Raw genomic sequence first — 25,276 nt, 5'->3', positions numbered from 1 at the left:
ACGACGGCGATGACCACGATGACGATAATCGGAGACGGTTGTTTGGCGAGCCAAATCAGCACATCAACGAGATCGGACGATATCGGCGATGCCGCCGCCTAAATGGAGTTTGGAGTGAAGATGAAAATGAGAGCCGATCACTTGAGACGCCAACTCCCACCTGAAATCAGTGCTATTTTCGGGTATGGAATCGGATCCACCTAGCTGAACAAGAATTTTCCATTTAAAAAATCAAAACACATTGTTTAAGAATTATACTGTCCGATTTTTCCTACAAAAATACCCTAAATTTAACAAAACTAAAGCGTTTACTGACATCAACTTGACAAATATCGAGTTGTATAATTCAACGAAAAAGTTTATTTAGAAAACAAAAGAATAACCTTTTATTTTTTTATGTACAATATCATCAGCTGTGAGCACATTGGTCCCAACACCTTTAAATCAGCGAATAATTCATTGATTTTAGCAAAAAATAAAAAAAAAAACACATTTTTCAAAAAATCACAATTCTGTGGTATTTCAACCGATTTTTGCTGTCTTTCAAGAAAAAATTGTTTGAGGATCAAAAACTTCAGCTAAACATTTGCATGCATGTTTTTTGTTTTTTGTTTTTTGTTTTTTGTTTTTTGTTTTTGTTTTTTGTTTTTTGTTTTTGTTTTTTGTTTTTTGTTTTTTGTTTTTTGTTTTTTGTTTTTTGTTTTTTGTTTTTTGTTTTTTGTTTTTTGTTTTTTGTTTTTTGTTTTTTTGTTTTTTGTTTTTTGTTTTTTGTTTTTAGTTTTTTGTTTTTTTTTTGTTTTTTGTTTTTTGTTTTTTGTTTTCTGTTTTTTGTTTTTTGCTTTTTTTTTTGTTTTTTGTTTTTTGTTTTTTGTTTTTAATTTTTTGTTTTTTGTTTTTTGTTACAAGTTACAAGATTCCACTTAAAATCTGCTTATCGCAAACTTATTTCGCAGCACGCAATTTCATTACATAAGAAACATTTGAGCAATTCTCTACGAAATCGGTTTTTTTTTCTTCAATTTTAATTTTTGTAATTTTTAATCCGGCTGAAACTTTTTTGGTGGCTTTGGTTTGCCCAAAGAAGCCATTTTGCATCATTAGTTTGTCCATATAATTTTCCATACAAATTTGGCAGCTGTCCATACAAAAATGATGTTTGAAAATTCAAAAATCTGTATCTTTTGAAGGAATTTTTTGATCGATTTGGTGTCTTCGGCAAAATTATAGGTATGGATACGGACTACACTGGAAAAAAATGATACACGGTAAAAAAAATTTGGTGATTTTTTTATTTAACTTTTTAGCACTAAAACATGATTTCCAAAAAAACACTATTTTTATTTTTATTTTTTGATTTGTTTTAGAGGACATAAAATGCCAACTTTTCAGAAATTTCCAGGTTGTGCAAAAAATCTTTGAGCGAGTTATGAATTTTTTAATCAATACTGATTTTTTCAAAAAATCGAAATATTGGTCGCAAAAATTTTTCAACTTCATTTTTCGATGTAAAATCATATTTGCAATCAAAAAGTACCATAGTAAAATTTTGATAAAGTGCACCGTTTTCAAGATAAATCCATATTTAGGTGACTTTTTTGAAAATAGTCGCAGTTTTTCATTTTTTTAAATTAGTGCACATGTTTGCACACTTTTGGAAAAAATATTTTTGAAAAGCTGAGAAAATTCTCTATATTTTGCTTCTTTGGAATTTGTTGATACGACCTTTAGTTGCTGAGATATAGCAATGCAAAGGTTTAAAAACTGGAAAATTGATGTTTTTTAAGTCTCACCCAATCAACCCACCATTTTCTAATGTCGATACCTCAGCAACTAATGGTTCGATTTTCAATGTTAATATATGAAACATTTGTGAAATTTTCCGATCTTTTTGAAAACAATATTTTCAAAAAATTTAAACCAAGACTAACATTTCAAAAGGGCCAAACATTCAATATTACGCCCTTTTAAAATGTAAGTCTTGGTTTAAATTTTTTGAAAATATTGTTTTCGAAAAGATCGCAAAATTTCACAAATGTTTCATATATTATTATTGAAAATCGGACCATTAGTTGCTGAGGTATCGACATTAGAAAATAGTGGGCTGTTTGGGTGAGACTTAGAAAACATCAATTTTCCAGTTTTTAAACCTTTTCATTGCAATATCTCAGCAACTAAAGGTCGTATCAACAAAGTCCGAAGAGCAAAATATAGAGAATTTTCTCAGCTTTTCAAAAATATTTTTTTCAAAAGTGTGCAAACATGTGCACTAATTTAAAAAAATGAAAAACTGTGACTATTTTCAAAAAAGTCACCTAAATATGGATTTATCTTGAAAACGGTGCACTTTATCAAAATTTTACTATGGTACTTTTCGATTGCAAATTTAATTTTACATCGAAAAATGAAGTTTAAAAATTTTTGCGACCATTATTTCGATTTTTTAAAAAAAATCTGTATTGATTAAAAAATTCATAACTCGCTCGAAGATTTTTTGCACAACCTGGAAATTTCTGAAAAGTTGGCATTTTATGTCCTCTAAAACATATCAAAAAATAAAAAAAATAAAAATGGTGTTTTTTTGCAAATCAAGTTTTAGTGATAAAAAGTTAAATAAAAAATCACCAAATTTTTTTTACCGTGTATCATTTTTTTCCAGTTTAGTCCGTATCCATACCTACAACTTTGCCGAAGACACCAAATCGATCAAAAAATTCCTTCAAAAGATACAGATTTTTGAATTTTCAAACATCATTTTTGTATGGACAGCTGCCAAATTTGTATGGTAAATTGTATGGACAAACTAATGATGCAAAATGGCTTCTTTGGGCATACCGAAGCCACCAAAAAAGTTTCAGTCGGATTAAAAAATACAAAAAAAAATCGACTGATCGAAATCCTAGAGAACTGCTCATTTAGCTAATTTCAAGCACAAATGCGTGGCGCTTTCCGCGATCACTTTCACCGCAACTCCCGATACGGTTCTCGAGAGTGGCCACTCCAAATCTCCATATATCGCGAATCACGCACATCTCCCAGCTTGAAAACGGCCGCAATTGGCCGTCGTTTGAATTGTTAATTAAAAGCCGACTCAGATCGGCGAGGTGCGCTCGATCGTTCAAGGTGTACCAGGACCTGGTACGACGGTCGGTGTGCGGAATTAATTCGCGCAAAAGGGGGAAGATGAGCTGGTTCGCAACAACAACAACCAGATCGGGTAGACGCGGGTTCCCAAGCTGCCATTCACTTCTGGAGAAGCTCGTCTTCAGCGCTGAGACTCAGCTCAGCTCGTATGGTAATTTATTTAGCCGGTGAGAGATGAAACTTCCCCTTGCGGATTGTCTTCTAGGATGGGCTCCTATAGATTATTTTATGGCTTGTGAATGCACCTGTTGACATGGATGAATATTTAATTGGCACTCGAGGGGCAATTATGTTTGTAAGGCTTGGAGTTGGCTGAGCTCTGCACACACTCTAGATGATGCGCCACGTTCTTGAAAACTTGGAAAAGGTCTAGGTTATCACGGTTATCATGGGTGAATTGAATGCTTATGATGCAGTTATACCAAAGCTTGAGGTATCACTAACCAGGGCTGTGTGATTCAATTCTCTTGAAGTCGATCGTTGTCGTATTCAGCGTAACTTAAGTTTCAAAGTGGAATTGAAGTCACTGAAAAAGATAACCATTTTTCTCTAATGAAACAATAAAATACCCCATCACGGTCTTGTGATAAACTCATCTAGGGAATTGTTCAAATAACTTTTAGCGCGCTCCAGTTTGTCAGTGCAATTTATGCCGACTAAGCCTTCGGAGCAGACTCCAGCACTCATGACTAGACCAGATTTGCCGTTGATAACCCAATGGAACAGTTTCACGTACTCTGTCTGGCTCGCAAGTAATGTCTAGCAGCAGTACGTAGTTTGTTATAATTTACTTTACTCGGGAATCCATGGGAACATTACCTCTCGTTTAGTGCTACTCTCAAGGCTCGCTGGAATGCTGCGTCGTCCTCGTCATCGCCTGGAATCTCCACTCCAGACCAAACCATCAACAGCAGAGTCAGCACATGTAGTTCATATAAATCAGTCGAAAATGGCTCAATGTTGCGATTCTGTTAGTCATCATCGGAGAGCTTCTTTGTTTTAACCGCCGGTCGACCTGCTTCGTTTGATGAACTGTGGGTAAAGTCTCAATTAGACGTCTGAGGAGACCCACACAGCAGTGATTGGGGTCCTACACGTGCCCGCAAACGTTGCAAACGAATTGAGCGCGCAGATTGAAGGAGATGTTCAAATAACTATGATTAAGGGAGACGTTTGGGTCCAACGTTTGGCAGGTTGAACTTTCGGTAAGTGGTGTGGGAAAGTTGAACTCTGCCAAACTAGTTTCGTACTGGAAGGTAAATGTCAGCTGGTTTCTGCTGAACGACCTAGACCTGATCTAATAAAAATGTATCTAAAATTTTAATGTGATTTGAAACAGCAAATCGAATACTAATTCGGCTTCTTCCCAAAAATGGAAGCACAGTCGTCCCCCACCTTGATTCTCTACTGATTGCGAACCGCTAATTAACTGATATTTTTCACACAAAAATTAAGCCCCGAAAATTGCCCCCAATTAATCAGTTCGATGCTGAGCATATGCATATAATTAAGGCTTGAGCCACGGAGCAAGCTGCGAGATAAGCCCGCGGATGGATCTTGAACTGCGGAGCAGAGTCGCGGGAAACTTCGGTGATAACTTTGTGCACTCAAAGCGGGAGAGGGTAAATTTTGTGACAAGATTTAGTTTTTTTAATAAGTGTTTTTTTCTGCTTAAGACTTCACATCTGCTGTAAAAAGTTAGGACATGTAACAAGGTAGCGCACAAGCGCCCAAATACCAAACAAAGCATTTTATAGCTGAGGAGTCGGAAACCAACAACAAAATTGTTGAAAATTAGCTGACTCCGACTCTGACTCGCTTGTTGAAGATTCAGTGACTCCAACTCCGACTGCAGCTTCTCAGTAATTTCTGACTACTAACTTCGAACTTACTTCGAATCCTTCTCTAGCACTTCAAAAACAACCAACTCTATCGCTTCGACTTCCACTCCAACTCCACAGCCCTGCAGTTAAGTAATAGTTTTGGATGGAACCAAATTTGCAAAGAATCAGTCTACCAAGATTTTATAAATTTCTCTAAAGTAAAGAAATGTCGGGATTTATCAGAGATACTAGAGAAGATCGTTTCGGAAGTTATAGTCACTAAAATTAAAAAAAAAAACCTTTCCGAGCAGGTGGAAATAACTGGAAAAGTTCAAATTCTGTTATTGTCAGGAGGTCAAAACTTGTCATTTAAACACCCAGATTAGCTGTTATAATTACAAAAACTAATAACAGAGATTTGTTCGAAAAATAACTCGTTCTGTTATCAAAAATTATTACAAGAAAATCCGATAACAGAGAAAATAAAGGTTCCTGATAACTCAATTTGATATTGAGGAGATATGTTTTTTTGCAATTGTAAATAGGGGTCATTCTCCGCCAACTCACACAGCAGTTGCCCCGACCCCTCTTCGATTTGCGTAAAACTTTCCTTTAAGGGGTTATTTTAGTTCCTGATCACGAATCCGAGATCCATTTTTTGATATTTCGTGACGGTGGGGCGGTACGACCCCTTTCATTTTTTGATTTGTAGCTCGCAACCGTGAAGAGATAGAAATTTGAAGTCAGAGGGACTTTTGTGTAAAATAAGACGCTCGATTTGATGGCGTACTCAAAATTCCGGAAAAAAACGTATTTTTCATCAAAAAAAAAGCTAAAAAATAGTTTTAAAATCACTGCCATTTCCCGTTACTCAACTGTCAAAAAACGTGAGACATGTAATTTTATGGGAAATTTAATGAACTTTTCAAATCTGAAATAACCCAGAAGGGTCATTTTTTTCATTTAGAACAAAAATTTTCATTTTCAAATTACGTGTTTTTTCTAACTTTGCAGGGTTTCATTTCAGAGTGAACAATGTGCTACAAAATTGTAGAGCAGACAAAAACAAAATTTTTGATATATAGACACAAGGGGTTTGCATGTATTCTTCACGAGTTATCGGAATTTTACAAAAAAGTTTTTTGAAAAAGTTATGATTTTGACCATTTTTTACCAGTTTTTCGAATTTTTAACCCCAAAAACTCAATCGTGTGTTTTTGAAAGTGTTTTTTTTTTCGTAAAGTTCAGCTAATTTTGCATAAGAATGACCCCTTGGACGATTGTTGTGACTCGTGCATTGCGAGAATCAGAATTAAAAAAAAAAATATTTTTGTGATGAGTGAGTGTATCCAGTTTGTTTTTTTTTATTTTCGAAAAATCCCCACATACAAGCAGTGCACAAGCCACAACAAACGTCTAAGTAGTCATCCTTATGCAAAATTAGTTGAACTTTCCGAAAAATATACTTTCAAAAGCTAACGATTGAGTTTTTGGGGTTAAAAATTCGAAAAACTGGTAAAAAATGGTCAAAATTATAACTTTTTCAAAAAACTTTTTTGTAAAATTCCGATAAATCAAGAATACATGCAAACCCCTTATGTCTATGTATCAAAATTTTTGTTTTTGTCTGCTCTACAATTTTGTAGAACATTGTTACACTCTTAAATGTAACCCTGCAAAGTTAGAAAAAACACGTAATTTTAAAATGAATAGTTTTTTTCTAAATGACCCTTCTGGGTTATTTCAGATTCGAAAAGTAGATTAAATTTTCCATAAAATTACATGTCTCACGATTTTTGACAGTTGAGTAACGGGAAATGGCGGCGATTTTAAAACTATTTTTTAACTTTTTTTGATGAAAAATACGTTTTTTCGGAATTTTGAGAACGTTATCAAATCGGGCGTCTTATTTTACACAAAAGTCCCTTTGACACCAAATTTCTATCTCTTCACGGTTGCGAGCTACAAATCACTGAAAAACGTGTCTTAGTAAAAAACCAGAAAAATGAAAGGGGTCGTACCGCCCCACCGTCACGAAATATCGAAAAATGGACCTCGGATTCGTGATCAGGGACTAAAATTACCCCTTAGAGCAAAGTTTCACGAAAATCGAAGAGGGGTCGGGGCAACTTTTTCCGATTTCGTGTGAGTTGGTGGAGAATTACCCATAGCTGATTTTTAAATTGTTTGCATATTTTTAGTTTATTATAAACTTGCTTGGTTTTAATTAAGTATTAAATAAAATCAGTTAATATTGGCAGACGCCTGACAAATTTTGTTCAACATTTGAAAAAAATATATTATTTTTACCAAGACCAGTCCAAGTGAGCAATCAACCAAAATGTTCGAAAGTTTTAGCAATAAAAAGAGTAAATATTTCACTTTTTTTGTTATTTAAACACTTTCGATCAAACTATTGCTAACCTTGGGGGGTATATCAATATTTAAAAGAATCAACTTTACATTTTTCACTAATCAAAAAAGTTTTGGCATGAATACTTCATTTCATGGTCAAAATAAAGTCCATGATGAAATTGGTAAAAAAAATGCATAGTTCTTTGAACTAAGTAAATTTTCAAACTATTTGTTAACATTCAAATTTTAATTTTTTTATAAAAGTTTTGGTATCAAGACCACATTTCATGGCTAAAATAATGTCCTAGACAAAATTGGAAAAAAAATCCCATAGTTTTGCCCATATTTAGCTAAATAAAGGTATAACAAATTGGGTTACACTGTTGTTGATTTCTTTAAGGGGGTGTTTCGAAAATACAAAAAAGCAACTTCCAATTTTTTAACTTCTAAAAAAAGTTTTAGTATAAAAACTACATTTCGTTGCCTTGATGAAATCGGTCAAAATTGTCCCATATTTCTGGCCATATTAACCAAAATAAAAAAAATAAAAACAAATTGGGTTGTGAAAAATTGGTCACAATTTTCCCATAGTTGGAATATAATTCAACAAGAAGATATTTAATTTGTTGAATTTTTATGATATTCCAATGTACACCACCGCATTTTTTTTTTCGCATAAAATTTCGGCGCTTTCGGCTGATTGCATTTATAATACCATTCAAATTTTGAAGGTTTTTGAAAAAAAAACATCCTCCCCAAAAAAATTTGAAAACATAAGATTTTTTTTAAATATTTGCAACAGCATTTACAAGATGACTTATTTTTTCGAGAATACTAAAATTTCTATACCTTATTCTCGATATGAATTGGGTAATCATTTTAACTTTATTTATTTTTTTCTTATTTTTATTTTCGAGGTATTTTCTGAAAAATTGAGTATCGAAAAATCTAATAAAATGAAAATGCATACAGAAATTAGCATGGTTTGATACCCATATTGCAAATTATGAAAATTTGATTATTTTTTTTTTAAATGATTTTTGGAATATTTAAAAAATATTGTGAAACAAAATTTGTTATCAATAATTAGCTTTAGTTTTTTTTTCTAGTGAGGTGTGATTTCAAGTTTTTTGCATGTTTTTGTTATTTTTTTCGAAAGACTTTATTTTTTTGTTGCAGTATTTCATATCGGAAAAGTACCCAAATTTTCAAATTTGGTGAAAAATTAGTTATTTCTCAAAGAAGCAGATTTTTCAACTCACGATATCTCGGATACAATAAGTTCGATTTTCGTCCCGCCCGTGTGGATCTGTTGGACCGCACACTGGACTCACAATTCAGAGGTTGCCGGTTCAAATCCAGCAGCGTGCGCTCTAAAATTCTTTGCATGCCAGACTTTTATACACTTAGGAGCCCAGGGCGGCAAGTTCCTTGTAGATTAGAAGACACTATTTTTCAATGTTAAAAAGTGAAACATTTCTGAGACTTTGTGCTCTTTTCTATTGGAATATTTTAGAAATCACAATAAAAAAAGTAACCTTTTGAAAGGGCAAAAAAATCTTTATTTTGGACCTGGACAGACATCAATATTGAGCTTCCCGAGCAGACGGAAATAACTTGGGAAGGTCAGTTATTGATATTGTGAGAAGATCGAAATATGTTATTGGGATGATCGGATTAGTTGTTAAAATAACAAAAATCAATAACAAAGATTTGTTCGAAGAATAACTTAAACTGTTATTATGTTGTTATTGCAATAACAAACCAATAACACAGAAGGAATCATGAATAAATAACAAGATTTGTTATTTTGTGCGGAGAGGTGGAGCAGCATAATAACAAAAAATGTTATTGAACTGGTATGTCTCCATAACAAAAAAAGTTATTGTTTTGGTTTATTTGTAATTTGCAAATAAACCTGCAGTTGCCATAACTCCTCTGTACTAGTCAGGGCTGCAGAGTCGGGTACCTCCAAGCGACTTTGAATCCATACTTTGAAGACAACTCCGACTCTGGATGCAGGATATGACGTCAACGACGACTTTAGCTCTCCAAAAATACCCGACTTCACAGATTCCGATTCCAAGTAAAAGTTGCTGAAAATTAGATGAATCCGATGCAGTCTCCGAGGTCACACTCCAGCTCGAACTTCAACGTCAGCTCCGACTTCCTGGCTCTGTGAAAATAATAACAGTTTTTGTTATTCACACTTCAAAAATTCCCAATAAATAAATCAATTCCGTTAGGGAATATAACAAAATAAAAAAACAAGAACTCTCAAAAGTTAATTTATCGGATTAATTTTAGCTTGAAACCCCATTTCATGACCAAAATAATGATCCCGACGAAATTGGTAAAAATTATCCCATAGTTCTAGCCAATTTTAGCAAAGTCCCTTAGGGGGTATATCAAATAATTAAAAAAATCAACTTTCAAAATTTCAACTTTTTAGAATAATTTTAGCTTAAGGACCCCATTTCATGGCCAAAATAATGACCCTGACGAAATTGGTCAAAATTATCCCATAGTTCTAGCCAATTTTAACAAAGTCCCTTAGGGGGTATATCAAATAATTAAAAAAATCAACTTTCAAAATTTCAACTTTTTAGAATAATTTTAGCTTAAGGACCCCATTTCATGACCAAAATAATGACCTCGACGAATTTGGTCAAAATTATCCCATAGTTCTAGCCAATTTTAACAAAGTCCCTTAGGGGGTATATCAAATAATTAAAAAAATCAACTTTCAAAATTTCAACTTTTTAGAATAATTTTAGCTTAAGGACCCCATTTCATGGCCAAAATAATGACCTCGACGAATTTGGTCAAAATTATCCCATAGTTCTAGCCAATTTTAACAAAGTCCCTTAGGGGGTATATCAAATAATTAAAAAAATCAACTTTCAAAATTTCAACTTTTTAGAATAATTTTAGCTTAAGGACCCCATTTTATGGCCAAAATAATGACCCCGACGAAATTGGTCAAAATTATCCCATAGTTCTAACCATTTTAAACAAAGTCCTTTAGGGGGTATATCAAATAATTAAAAAAATCAACTTTCAAAATTTCAACTTTTTAGAATAATTTTAGCTTAAGGACCCCATTTCATGACCAAAATAATGATCCCGACGAAATTGGTAAAAATTATCCCATAGTTCTAGCCAATTTTAGCAAAGTCCCTTAGGGGGTATATCAAATAATTAAAAAAAATCAACTTTCAAAATTTCAACTTTTTAGAATAATTTTAGCTTAAGGACCCCATTTCATGACCAAAATAATGACCCTGATGAAATTGGTCAAAATTATCCCATAGTTCTAGCCAATTTTAACAAAGTCCCTTAGGGGGTATATCAAATAATTAAAAAAATCATCTTTCAAAATTTCAACTTTTTAGAATAATTTTAGCTTAAGGACCCCATTTCATGGCCAAAATAATGACCCCGACGAAATTGGTAAAAATTATCCCATAGTTCTAGCCAATTTTAGCAAAGTCCCTTAGGGGGTATATCAAATAATTAAAAAAATCAACTTTCAAAATTTCAACTTTTTAGAATAATTTTAGCTTAAGGACCCCATTTCATGGCCAAAATAATGACCCTGACGAAATTGGTCAAAATTATCCCATAGTTCTAGCCAATTTTAACAAAGTCCCTTAGGGGGTATATCAAATAATTAAAAAATCAACTTTCAAAATTTCAACTTTTTAGAATAATTTTAGCTTAAGGACCCCATTTCATGACCAAAATAATGACCCTGACGAAATTGGTCAAAATTATCCCATAGTTCTAGCCAATTTTAACAAAGTCCCTTAGGGGGTATATCAAATAATTAAAAAAATCATCTTTCAAAATTTCAACTTTTTAGAATAATTTTAGCTTAAGGACCCCATTTCATGGCCAAAATAACGACCCCGACGAAATTGGTCAAAATTATCCCATAGTTCTAACCATTTTAAACAAAGTCCTTTAGGGGGTATATCAAATAATTAAAAAAATCAACTTTCAAAATTTCAACTTTTTAGAATAATTTTAGCTTAAGGACCCCATTTCATGACCAAAATAATGATCCCGACGAAATTGGTAAAAATTATCCCATAGTTCTAGCCAATTTTAGCAAAGTCCCTTAGGGGGTATATCAAATAATTAAAAAAATCAACTTTCAAAATTTCAACTTTTTAGAATAATTTTAGCTTAAGGACCCCATTTCATGGCCAAAATAATGACCCTGACGAAATTGGTCAAAATTATCCCATAGTTCTAGCCAATTTTAACAAAGTCCCTTAGGGGGTATATCAAATAAGAAAAAAAAATCAACTTTCAAAATTTCAACTTTTTAGAATAATTTTAGCTTAAGGACCCCATTTCATGGCCAAAATAATGACCCCGACGAAATTGGTAAAAATTATCCCATAGTTCTAGCCAATTTTAGCAATGTCCCTTAGGGGGTATATCAAATAATTTAAAAATTCAACTTCCAAAATTTCAACTTTTTAGAATAATTTTAGCTTAAGGACCCCATTTCAAAAGCTTGACCCCATCGGGGTCAAAATATTGACCCCGACGAAATTAGACAAAATTATCCCAAAGATCTAAACATATTTAACAAAAGAAAAAATAATAACAGATTGTGTTATGGACACTTAGAAACTTTTCCATTTGTGCGATTTGTGGTAATTTTATTTCTAAGTCAGTATACCGAACGAATAACAAATTTTGTTATTAGGAGAGTTTTTGAAATGTATAACATTTCCTCTTATTGGCGTGTTATTAAACATTTTCAATATAATATCACTTCAATACCAAATTTTGTTATTTTATCAGAAACTGTTATTATTTTTTCTTCTTGAAGTTGAACTTCAGGTTAAAATAATAACACTTTTTGTTATTTTAACAGGATTTGTTATTGAAATATTATCAATTTTGTTATTACCGTCTGCCCGGGTTGATTTTTGAAATACGAATTGATTTATAAAAGAAAGCAGAAAATTTCAAAAAGTTTCATTTTTCAACATTGGAACTTCAAAACCAGTATAGTTTCCGGGATGTTGCGAGTTGAAAAATGTAGACTGAGAAAAACATATTTTTCACTAATTTTGAAAATTATTGTTAAATTGTATAACAAATTGAATCTGGCTCTAAAACAAAATCATATGCCATCGACTGTCAGAGCTCTTTCACCTGGGTGCAAAGCCCCAAACCCTCAAGCCTGCTGGAATCGATTGCTGCTGCTCCTTCGTCGAGTTCGCACAGTGCCTTTTTCCCTCATCCTCGACCTGTGTATCATTTCGTTTATTTGTTTATTGATATCTCCTTATAATTATATCATTAAATTAATTGGATTCGAGACACCGTGGACCCTCGACCCGCGGACGGGGGCTTCCGTTGAGGACGCGGACCCCACTCTCCAAAACGAGAGGTTCCCAACTGCACACCAGCCCAATGCACATTCGGCAATGATAAATTATGAAACATGTCGGAATTGTACGCGATTGTACGCGGTCACGTTTTGTCCGCGCCGGAGAATCGAACATTTTTGAAATGACCGCGGGCGTCCTCGCGGAACCAGGTCGTTATCGCCGGGCTGACCCCCGGGTTCGAACCATTTTCGTAATGTATCATTTTGGTGCGTTTTATTGCCAGTGGTCAATTTTGTCTCTCCCAGATTTCAATTACCGATGCGCGACCACCACCGGTGGAAAGTTGCGTGCATTTCCCAACCCTTTTCGCGAGAGGTTTTTTTTTCTCGGGTGGGCACTTTAATCGAGCAATTACTAGGCTGGCAGTGGTCTGCAATCGCCAAATCATCGCAGAGACGTCCAGCGACGTAAATGTTGTAATTAATGTTCGCGTGAGCATCGCGGACAAAAAAAAAACGGTTTTGTCGAGCAGTTTGTGGTGAAGAATCTGCCAAGAAGAAACTTTCGTTTTCCGAAAAAAAAAAAATCAGAAAAACGAAATAATAAAAGTGCAAAACTCATGTGGAGCACGATGAAAAGTGCCCTGCGAACTTACCCGAGCAAAACGAAATGATGTTACAAAGTTTTATTGAGTTGCATCTTGTTCTAAAATTAACATGTGAGATTTGTTGACAAAGCCACGAAGTTATTTCAAAGCGGTTGAATTTAAAAATGGTTCAAATGTTTAAATTTTTTGGAGAATTCTTTCTCGATAATAACACAGTTTGTTAATAGTTGCTATCAAGAAATGTTCTTAAACCCTAACATTAATATATTGTGTGGCTGTTTGGAAACTGATCGGTTGATCATTCTCACTTGTAGTGTAAAAGTTTAAAAATTGTACTTGCTACAATAACTGTTATTTTATACATCGAGCCAACTCTTCTCGGGTCACCAGAAATTAAACAAACACTGCTCTTTCTCGCGGTGTACGTCTTCGCCGTCAGGGAGCTCCTACTCAAGCAAATTAAATTATACACATTTCAAGCCCCTTAATGAGATAGTTTCTCATTTCGATGCACTAATTTGAGAAGGGGTTTTCGGAACGAAGAGGAGTATGAATGTTTTCGATTTTTCGTTTTCGCACACCGATAAAAGGTTGCATAACTAACACAGTTTGTTGGAAATGGCCCTGAGCGGGGATTAGGATTCGTTAGCGATGCATAATGTGGACCATTCATGAGGATCGGAAGGCTGCCGAATTTGTTGATTGATTACAACCTGAAAAGGTGTCTCTTTGGTTTAATTTGAACTGGATTAAATTTATGAAAAATGTGTTCAAATCTGTCATTAATTTCAAGTAATAATAATCTTCATCCCTGACACATTTCAGACGCAAAATACTGGTTAAACCGTTTTCGATTTCCATATTGGTCAAACAATACCCCTGTCCCAAAACGGGATCATCACACCTGATCTTCTTTTGGACCAAAGGCAGTCCCAAATCCGACCCGTCATCGAGTGAAATCCCTGACTAATTCATCCGATTTTGGCAGGGAGAATTGACCACGCGTACGTGCCCGAATTTCAATGGCGACCTGTCATCACTCCAAACTTGCAAATTCAATTAGTCTTCCGCGACGACTGCTCGATGCTCTAATTGCCCCTCAACCCCCGGATGGTGATGGGAGCCTCTCCGGAGGGCAGTCGAATTCCGGCCTGGTTTGTCCACTCTGAAGTGACTCAGCGCGCGAGCGCTAAAAATAACATTTAAATTAGCTGAAAATCACGACCAGGTACTTGAGTTGGGGGACCACACCTGACTTGGGAGAACTCTTTGGGAAGATGAAGTTTAACCTTCAATTGCTCCAAATAAAATCTTAAACATTTTTAAATACAAATTTTAGCTAAAATGTTAAAAGCCTAATCTAACAAAATTTAATTATTTTTTTTGAATGTCTTTAAAAAAATTACGATATTATTGAAATTTTATAAGCCAATCTCCAACAGATTTTTGCAGCTAGTCAAACTATTCTGCTACGATTTAATCTTCCGTGCCAAGCAGTGTACCCAGTAATTAGACCACTTTTTGTTTAACGATTATGATGATTGCGTTACGAGCAGCCCCCAGCCACCACCGGGAGATGATTCGGATCCAGGGTTTTACGACCCTCGAAGAAGTCGTCCACTCAGCGACGTTGGACGCCCCGGACGAAATGTCAGCTAATTAGAATGATAAAATTCACTGCTAAAGTAATAGATGGTGGGCCGCCATAAAGTGGTCCTAGTCTCGTGTGTGTGATCCAAATATCAACCCAAAACGGTAACAATTTCCCAGCCGAGCTTAGAGCCTGAGCCTGAGTGAGTGGTCCAGCGGTCGTAAAAACCGCGACTTGACAAGAGCTGGGGGTGACCATTAATTATACGGCAATCTGCGGTCAACCTGACGACGACGACCAGTCTACGGAAGGCCCCGTCCGGATCAGACGAGTTACGGAGCTGACGACGGATGACGTTTCATCGAGTTGGCCAAATTGACGCCTGTGGGGGCCATTTGAGGGAGCTCGTGCGGGTTCATGATTATTGCGTGCAAATTTATTGATGCTACAGGGGTGGCATTTGGAGGCCCCGAAGGAACGCAGCGGTCATAAAACGCACTCGTGGTCGCCGGTTCAAATCACCATGAAAGTGTGAAGGTTGCCGCGAGGAAGCAACGCTCTTCGTTGATCTCCGAGTTTGGTTTCTCACGGAACTGCAGTTTCAAATTACCTCAAGGCCACTAGCTAATCAGCTTCTCAGTGGGGTGTTCGAGCGACTAACAGCACGGACGATCTTCTTCAACGTTGTTTGTCACCTGCAATGATCGCAACTTTAAGGTTTGAAACAATCAACCTACAAAACCACATATGATCAGCACATCTCCCCACCCCATCGTAACGTTACAAACCCAACAAACTTGTTGCCATATTGGACCAAAATCGATTCCTTTCTCTTCACGAGAGAGAGAGAGAGAAAGGGTACATGACCCTATTTTGGACCTAGTACCTATTTTGGACCTATTTTTATGAATCTACCTCGATTCAGGCTTTTAAAGTACGAATTCACTGAATCCAACCAACAGAAAGTGTAGGCAGAATCGTTTTGTATCTTACCTCCGCCAAACCAGCTCATCATCATCATAGCCAACTCAATCGAGGCGAAGGAGGAGCATTCCTGACTGGCAACTAAATAACGATCACATGAAATGGTTTACGACAGCAAGAAGAGCAGCAGCGATGGCCTATGAAATTGCAGATCAACCAAACCAGGACTTCGGGGCCTCCTCCAATCCACCACTGACATCTGGAAATAAGTTTAATTTCCGCGCGTTGCCTGTCGATAAAACGCATAAAATGCGCCTTTTGCGACGACTAACAAACGGTTTTAACAGCGCCGTAAAAGATTATTTATAAACAGAGTCCAGAGTGGCGTATGAACGCACATTGATCACTGTGGGCTTGGAATTTTTTTTTGTAAAATAAAATATGCCTGATGAGCAACTCAAAAAAAATGGTTCTTATTGAATCGACCTTCTTCAACATCAATGAAAATTTATTGACTTGTTATCCACCCCTCCGTCACAAAATATCGAAAAAAGATGCTCGGATTCTTGATCAGGGACAAAAATTACCCCCAAGGAATTTAAGAGTGGTCAGAGCATCCGCTGTGTGAGTTGCGGAATATTACCCATTTCTTTTTACAAAACCAAAAACAAAAACAAAAACAAAAACAAAAACAAAAACAAAAACAAAAACAAAAACAAAAACAAAAACAAAAACAAAAACAAAAACAAAAACAAAAACAAAAACAAAAACAAAAACAAAAACAAAAACAAAAACAAAAACAAAAACAAAAACAAAAACAAAAACAAAAACAAAAACAAAAACAAAAACAAAAACAAAAACAAAAACAAAAACAAAAACAAAAACAAAAACAAAAACAAAAACAAAAACAAAAACAAAAACAAAAACAAAAACAAAAACAAAAACAAAAACAAAAACAAAAACAAAAACAAAAACAAAAACAAAAACAAAAACAAAAACAAAAACAAAAACAAAAACAAAAACAAAAACAAAAACAAAAACAAAAACAAAAACAAAAACAAAAACAAAAACAAAAACAAAAACAAAAACAAAAACAAAAACAAAAACAAAAACAAAAACAAAAACAAAAACAAAAACAAAAACAAAAACAAAAACAAAAACAAAAACAAAAACAAAAACAAAAACAAAAACAAAAACAAAAACAAAAACAAAAACAAAAACAAAAACAAAAACAAAAACAAAAACAAAAACAAAAACAAAAACAAAAACAAAAACAAAAACAAAAACAAAAACAAAAACAAAAACAAAAACAAAAACAAAAACAAAAACAAAAACAAAAACAAAAACAAAAACAAAAACAAAAACAAAAACAAAAACAAAAACAAAAACAAAAACAAAAACAAAAACAAAAACAAAAACAAAAACAAAAACAAAAACAAAAACAAAAACAAAAACAAAAACAAAAACAAAAACAAAAACAAAAACAAAAACAAAAACAAAAACAAAAACAAAAACAAAAACAAAAACAAAAACAAAAACAAAAACAAAAACAAAAACAAAAACAAAAACAAAAACAAAAACAAAAACAAAAACAAAAACAAAAACAAAAACAAAAACAAAAACAAAAACAAAAACAAAAACAAAAACAAAAACAAAAACAAAAACAAAAACAATGACTGTAAATTGATATATTTGGATTTTAGACAAATGCACAGACATACACAGACTTTTTTAAAGACCATGTGGCATGCCTTGGACCTTCAAATCTGCAAATGAATTTTTCAAAGGACCTTTTCAAATATACAGCTAGTTTTGTTGGATGTCAACATATTTTTCCTGAAAAGCCAAACTTTTTTTTTGAATTGTGGCGCTATTAAACTGGTTCAGCCATTCCGGAGATATAGTTTTTTTTTTTCTGAAAATGTGGTTTTGCAAAAATATTTTAAGTTTTGGGCATTAATTTTGTCCATTAAAACTCACACACTTACACTTTTTTACTAAAATTGTTTAATTCGACCGATTATCTGATGAATAGAAAAATCTGTAAAATTTTAGCAACATTCGATAGGTAAATTAAATATTGTTTATTTCACAATTGATTGTTGGTGAAATTATGTTAATTTTATCAGATTTTTCAAGTACCGAATTCAGATAAAAAATCTATGTATGTTAATATAAAATCCCTTAAAATCTCAAATATACTCAAATACCCACTGTGATGCTAACCAGTTAGACAAACCAATCCGGGGGGCGTAATTTTCTTCGTGATTTTTACTATTGTAGCGCAGTTTGCAATTGTAAAGAGATTCAAATCTCTCCCAACGCGAGATGGCCATTTGAGGCGCCATAAAAGCTCGCACAACATTGTAAGGATACGACCGGCCGCAGGTCCTTCAGCAAAGTCATCATACCGCTTTGAATTCTTATAAGGTCTATTTTATTGTTGAAATAGATTGGCCAACGCCGTGATACTTTCGCTAATTTTAACGATCGCCGCGGCATCAGACATCGGAATATTGATCTTCGATCTGGCCCCGCGAGTAACGATCAATTAGTGGCGTGATTTATGGTGTGTACCTGACTCTCGGCCAGATCTCCTCCGCTCCAGGACTCCAGTAAGTGGGTGCAAACGAGAGGTGCCGATGAGAGGTTCGTCCCTGGCTAATGGCCTAATAGCAAAAATGAAGTGCGCTGTAAATTAGCGTTTTGTGGGAGTTTGAAGTGCGCGCGCGTACGGGTGAAATGGATTGAGCGGTTTTTATGATCGGTTCTGGGCCCGACTTATCTCGGAACGACCCCGGGTTGGATGCTGGATGTGGCTAATGAACCTTCTCGCTCAGGTGAGACGACCCGCGCGAGTGCGTTAATGTTAATCAGCATAACTATGAAAAATGTAATCTCTGTTTGATGGCAGGTACTTTTTTGTGCGACGATAAGTTTCACGAGTTTTTACTGCTGATGTGATCTTTATGTGGCTTTGAAGATTTGATGCAGATAGTACATGGTTGGACTCATGTCTACATTTTTGTCTACTAAAAAAATAAGGACTTCAATCTTCAAGATATTAGCAACTCCCATGAAAACCATAAATCTCCGTGATATTTGAAGAATTACTTCTAGTCCGAAGACGACGTCCCAAGCCTGCCCCAATAAATCCATCTTTTCGATTTTTCCCAAGATTAATGCCAACGTACCAGCGCGTTTTTTGTACGAATCTTACCCCAGTGCTCCATCTTCATTAACAACCCATAACAAGCATTAGTCGTCAATAAATCCAACCGCGTTCGAACTGATCGAGCTCAAAATGTCACCTGATGAGGACGCGAATGGATCCAAGCGGATCCATTCCCCCGACGATATAAGAACTGTCAATCTTGAGCAAAAAAAAAAAAACACAGCTTGCAAGAACCCTCGCGGATCAACAACATTTTCCCGCCATAAATGGCAATATGACGCTCTGCGGTGGTGCACTTGAGCCTGGTACACTTCAGGCACAGAAGCGGTTCAATCCAATCTAATGTGTAGCAGACTTGGCTTGAACTGACTTGCGCGGTCTCAAACCTGGAGAGACTGCGGGGAGGTAGAATCATGTCCGACGTCTGACTGCATAATTATTCAACATTTTTATTACAAATAGTGGCTGGTTTGTTTACATGCGAACGATCGTTTTGATTTGATTGGACGCCGAGATAAGCCTGGGGGTCAACGGGGGTTGTGTGAAGTACAAGCCCACGCGAATGCCCCGGGGAATGGAATCTGAGCTATTTGTGACAAATTTATGGAACACTTGCTGGACGTGGATGTCCGGCGAATGGTTCTGAATTGGCTACTTGAGCTTCTGGCCTATTTTCATTTAACCTGTTCAGTGAATGTTTTCAAACTCGATGTCATAGACTTTGTAGTCCCCATCAAATTCCTATCAAAGTTGCAACTTTGATGACCTGCAATTCCAAAGCGCATCTCCAACTCCGATATTGCACACGACTTCCCCTCGAACAGCATCCCCCGCAACACCACCTCAATCAACCGAGTGCTGAACTGCTTCTAAATCGGGTCGTAAAACAACCGGAGCACGGCTGAACGATCAACAGCGATTATCTTGTCGAGGTTCATTTAAAATTCATCGACAGTCACCACCGGTTCCAAGCCGTGGTAGACCGATTTGGCCATCCTTGACGGAGCGAACTCGGAGTTGTTGTCGCTGCTACCGTTGACTGCTTGGCTGGTGCAGAGATGTCATAACATGTTACTTCCTTGCAGAGGCTGATGATCAGTGCGGAAGAGGTTAGGTTCGACGAGATCGGGCGCTGGATGCTGCTTCGCAACGTAGATCGATTGAAACTGTGGATAGTTTTAACCGTTTTAGGTTCTTTTCCAGTCAGCGTTCAATCATGGCCTAATTACCTTCCCCCAAAAAATACGTTTGTACTCAATAACCAATGACAAACAACAACAGCAATCACTCTAATATCGCCATCAACTGAATATCCCTTTATTGCCATCACTCCAAATGGGGCCACCACATACTACTTATGCTTCAAAGTACCGACCATTACGGGTGACCTTGCTACCGTTGAAGTCGTCGTCGTCGTCGGCGATGTTTTGCTAACATTTAGATTGATTGAGTGAAGCTGCTCTCGTAGATTGAAGGTATTACCGACGACGACTTACTGACCTAGAGATTGCTTTACAACTTCCATTCCGAGATCGCACGGTTCTAAATATTGAAATTTATGGTTCTACAGCGGGAAGTCATTTGTTTGAGGTTAGGTCGCGATCTGTCAAACCATTGCGTAACTCCGGTAGTCACGCCGTCCAATTAGCTCAAATTGAGTTGGTTCCCGCGGCTTTTTTGGTCACGATCAAGATGACCACAGGTGACGAAAAAAAAGAGGTTCGCAGTACTAACAGGAGGACACCCCCCCTCAGGGTGTTGCAACCACCCTTTTTACGGGGCGGTTGAACCTCTAACGAAGACGACCTCCAGTTTGCCTCCGGGGTACGCCGCCCATAACTGGCTCAGCGATCGTCAAGCATTTCTCACGGTCCCAGGCGAAATTCGGACAACACCTGAGTGAAGATGGCCACCGGCATGTGTGTCGTGATGGAATTCGGAACGCAGCGGTAAGAAAAACTGTGCGGCACTAGATAATAATCATTGCCACTTGAAGCCGGGGCTGATTTGGCGGTGTGGCCACAGATGGTGACGAGGGTTCACACTTGAGTGGTCCAGTTTTTGCGCGCGGGTCGTCGACGACGACGGCGGAGGTATTGAGTTGTTAGAGCCTCCACGCGACTATCATAACTGTCGTCACCCATCAGATTCGATTGGGGATTATTAGCCGTTTGACACGCTCAAAGTCAGTTGAACGGGTCTCTTAATCAAACACTGATTGAGAGCTGTGGGGACCTCACGTTGAGGTAATATAAATAATCAGAGTTTTGAGTAACGAAATATTTGTTATATATTTTAAAGTTTAGGATTGTTTAACTCAAGAATTTGATTTTCCTGTGCCACCGACGCAACCATTTCAATCGATTTCGAGAGATCATCATTGCTTCATCAGATATCAATCGATCAATCGCGATCAATAACATTACAACAAAGGTGAACCTCTACCAGTAGCAAATTTGCCATTGACGCGACCTGCTCATACGAACCTTCTGTAAGGCTACCAACCTTACACAAAGCTACTTTGCTGAACAATCAACAAACACCCGGCTACTGGCCGTACGTGAACCCATTTCAGCCCTCAATAAGGCCATTGCGTTGAAATTGACTCAATGACCGGCCGGTGTGAGGTCCATCTCGATGAAGTGCTCAATAAGCGCGAATCTATAGCTATCTCTAAGACCTGGGGGCCCCCCTGCCAAGATATTGAACGACCTGCCACGCGGCCTGTCCTTATCGATGGATTGCGATCATGATGAAATGTTGTCTTCAAGCTGTGCGCTGACCACTGTGTTGACCAAATGGACGCCATGAATCGGAGAATTTTCAGATGGCTTTATCGCGATTGATAGATTTATCATTTCTGCTATCGCAACCGGGGTTAATGGTGCGCAGTAGAAAGGATTTTCTGGCCATCATTTCCACCTCTGAAAAGGGGGGTTTAAAGTCCTGGGAGGGCACTTGAAGGTCTCTCGGGAAACGGCCTTCACGATTTAATAGATCAGATAGCGCGTTGATGTCTTGAGCGGATCTTGAGTAATGACTGTGTTACTTTTGATCTGCAGTACGATTATCGACTCAGGTGGTCAATGAAGTTGCGAATTCCAACGGAAAAATAAGCTTTTTGAAAAATATTCGGTCTGATATTTTTAAATTCTGAACGTCACGCCGTGACCTCGTTTATTGAGACATCGCTTAAAATTTCACGCCACTCAACCTCCAGTACAATGCGTTCAATTCCTCAACTTCGGGGCCCCGGGATAATTGACTTGTAGAACTGGTTTGGCAAAAAATGGTCCCCCCTCCCCCTCGGAAACTCATCTCATTTCTGCAGCCCTGCATTTATGAATAAGCATTAACGCATCCTTCTTCTTCTTCTCCATTTCTTCACAGTCCTTCTTCGGCCGCACTTACAACAATTTGTCGTCGATTTCAGAGTGCAAAAACAACGGCGAATGCGTCATCAACAAGAAGAACCGAACCGCGTGCAAGGCCTGCCGGCTGCGCAAGTGCCTCGTAGTCGGAATGTCCAAGAGCGGCTCCCGGTACGGTCGGAGGTCCAACTGGTTCAAGATCCACTGTTTGCTGCAGGAACAACAGGCGCAGAAGAACAGCAGCAGCAATAACAACAACAACACGCTGGCCAGTAACAACAATGACACTAGCAGTAGCAACAATAACAACAACAGTAACGGAAGCAACTCCCCTGGGTTGTTACCGAACGGGTTCCTCCCAGCGAACTTCCTGTCAAATCTCTGCAACAACAACAACAACGTCCCCCTAAAGAAAGAGCTCAAAAGACCCATCTCTCCAAGCGATTCCGGAGCATCGTCCGCCGATCCGGACGAGAGCGCCAACAACCCATTCGCGGCGGCCAACAACACCGCCCGCACCACGATCTCCCCCAAGGTTGAAGTTCCGGAGGTGACCCTCACCAAGATCAGCCCGAAGACCCCCAGTCGGCGAACCCCCTCAACATCATCCTCGTCCACGACCACCACCTCGGACACCTACCGACCCCTCCTTGACCGGATGTCCCCCTACCAACTCCCAACACCCTTCCGACCAGAACCCTCCCCGTACTTCCCAATCCCGTTCGCCATCCCACCCGTCTCGTTGGCCCTCATAGCCAACAAGCATCACCACCAGATCAACGCGAACCACGAGCAGCACGAACCGATTGACCTGTCGATGAAGTCCAAGTCAAGTTCGGGGTCCGGGTCGCCCAACCGGATGGGATCTCCTCTGCTACCGGCGGATGTTAGTGGTGCTGGGGACGATGGGGAAGATTTAAGCTCGGTTGCGGCGGAAAGCGCCCCACGACCGGTGCCGCTGGATTTGACTTTTGTTAGGACTAAGGCGATGTCGGGGTGACTTGGGGCGTAGTTTTAGGTCTGTTTGAGCGTAATTTTAAGTATTGTGAAAAGGGATTCTCTTTGAAATGGTTGGTAGATTATTTGAAAAAAGATTATTTAACTGGAATGGAGGAAAAATCTATGACATTTTTCATTATTAATTAAAAAAAAAATAGTCAGAATCACTGTCGTTTCAAACTCATCACATGTAAATTCAACCCATACCGATGGGCTACATATTTCTGAATGTAAAATCACTTGACATTTCTTAAAATAATGTAAAAAATATCTTTGACAAAAATTTTGCAATGTTGTTCAGAAATGTTTTTTAATGATTTTATTGGAAGATTGAAAAAAAAATATTTTGATTATTACGACTTTTTCGATGTAATTTTACCCTAATTTATGGGGAATAAGTAAAATTACAATTGAAAGTATGTAAAGTTACACATTTTATGAAGTAATATTACCATTTTTTGTGCAAATCTGTTAATATTTCTGGACGTAATATTACCAGGATTTTTACCATGTTTTTTTTATGTAACTCTTTTTGATTCTGATTTACAACAATTTGTAATCACCAAACCATCATTCGGAAAAAAAATCTGTTCAATGACGAGAGCAGTAAAATACTGAAAAAACAACATCAAATTAAAAACACTATTCAAGAATTTCAGCATTAACTTAACATGGGGAAAGAAGCATAGCATGATTTCATGACTTTCTGGTATTGTTGATTCCAATCATTCTAGAAGAATTTTCATTTGGTTGAAATTAAAAAATAAGTGAAAAAGAATCATAATGTAAATTTGACACAATAAACAACATAAAAAAAACAAGTTTAAAAAACCGAATGATTTTTTACTAAGTTTGAGGAAATGAAAAAACCTTGACTAAATAAAAAAGGTGCAGGTTGTTGTTACGATAAGGCTCAGTGATATTTCACGCTCAAAAATTGCAATTTTCACGGGGCCCTTAATTCCAAACCATTAAAATTCACGGAAATTTCGCGGAACGTGATAAACGTTAAAATAATTCTGAAAATCTTATGTTAAAATTACAGAAACTTGTTATGCTTAATTTGATATTATTTTTCAATAAACTAAAACGTATCTTCACTATATTTGAACGCGGCACAAAAAAAAAATCTTTTCTCAATTTCCAAAATAGTTTACAGCTTGATTATGAAGTTGATTTATATATATTTTGAAACGAAATATAGGACATATGTGCATTCTCATTTATGAAACTACATTTTTAAAATATTCGGTTGATATTTAATAGTTGAAATTTTTTTGATTTGTCCAGCCAAAATTATTTAAAAATTATTAGCTTGAATTTTTTGCGACATTTTGCTAACTAGATTTTTTAGAGGTTTTCAGCTCAATTTTCAGAAATTACATTAAAAATCAAAATAAGAACATAAATCAAAAATAAGTGGTATTTTTCAAATTTCTATGGGAACTAGGTATCCACTTAAATAATCAAATAACGTGAAAATTAAACAGGACTCAGAATAACTGTTATGTTTTTAAAATGTGATTTCAAAAGTAATTAATACTATTCATTTAATCTTGAATAAACCAAGCTAGAATCCAATGGAAATATTACTAAATTTAATCAGTTTCCTAAGAAAAACGGTTATTAATACTCTAAAAAGCAATTTATTTTTTGAATATGTTTCTCTAATCCAATGGAATTAATTTTTTTTATTCTATATTCTGATTGCTTGCTCCTCCTGTCAATGATATATTGAGGAAATTGAGAAGAATGTTTCTACTAAATGTAACATGAACATGAAAGTTTGCATTTAATTGGCTTCTAAAAATAAACAAATTCAATTTAAAAAAAAATCTGTTCAATCATTATAAAAATTATCAAAATTTACTTTTTCAGTCAACTTTAACAAGTTTTGACTGAAAAAGTCAAAATAAGTAAAAATTTAAATTTT

At 36.4% G+C, this 25,276-nt stretch overlaps 1 protein-coding gene across 1 annotated transcript in view; it reads left to right on the top strand.

The window, feature by feature from the left end:
- LOC120426361 (protein embryonic gonad-like) overlaps positions 1 to 23,434 on the top strand; it is a 170,881-nt gene extending 147,447 nt beyond the window's left edge. The window contains exon 3 of the mRNA XM_039591121.2: positions 22,364 to 23,434. Within this exon, the coding sequence (XP_039447055.1) occupies positions 22,364 to 23,344 (981 nt within the window). The 3' untranslated portion in view covers positions 23,345 to 23,434. The remainder of the gene's footprint in view (positions 1 to 22,363) is intronic.
- The last annotated feature ends 1,842 nt before the right edge of the window (positions 23,435 to 25,276 follow it).

This window comes from Culex pipiens, chromosome 2, assembly GCF_016801865.2.
Source record: "Culex pipiens pallens isolate TS chromosome 2, TS_CPP_V2, whole genome shotgun sequence".
Taxonomy (NCBI): domain Eukaryota; kingdom Metazoa; phylum Arthropoda; class Insecta; order Diptera; family Culicidae; genus Culex; species Culex pipiens.
Note: the sequence above shows the minus strand (reverse complement) of the source record. Positions and strands in the feature narration are given on the sequence as shown.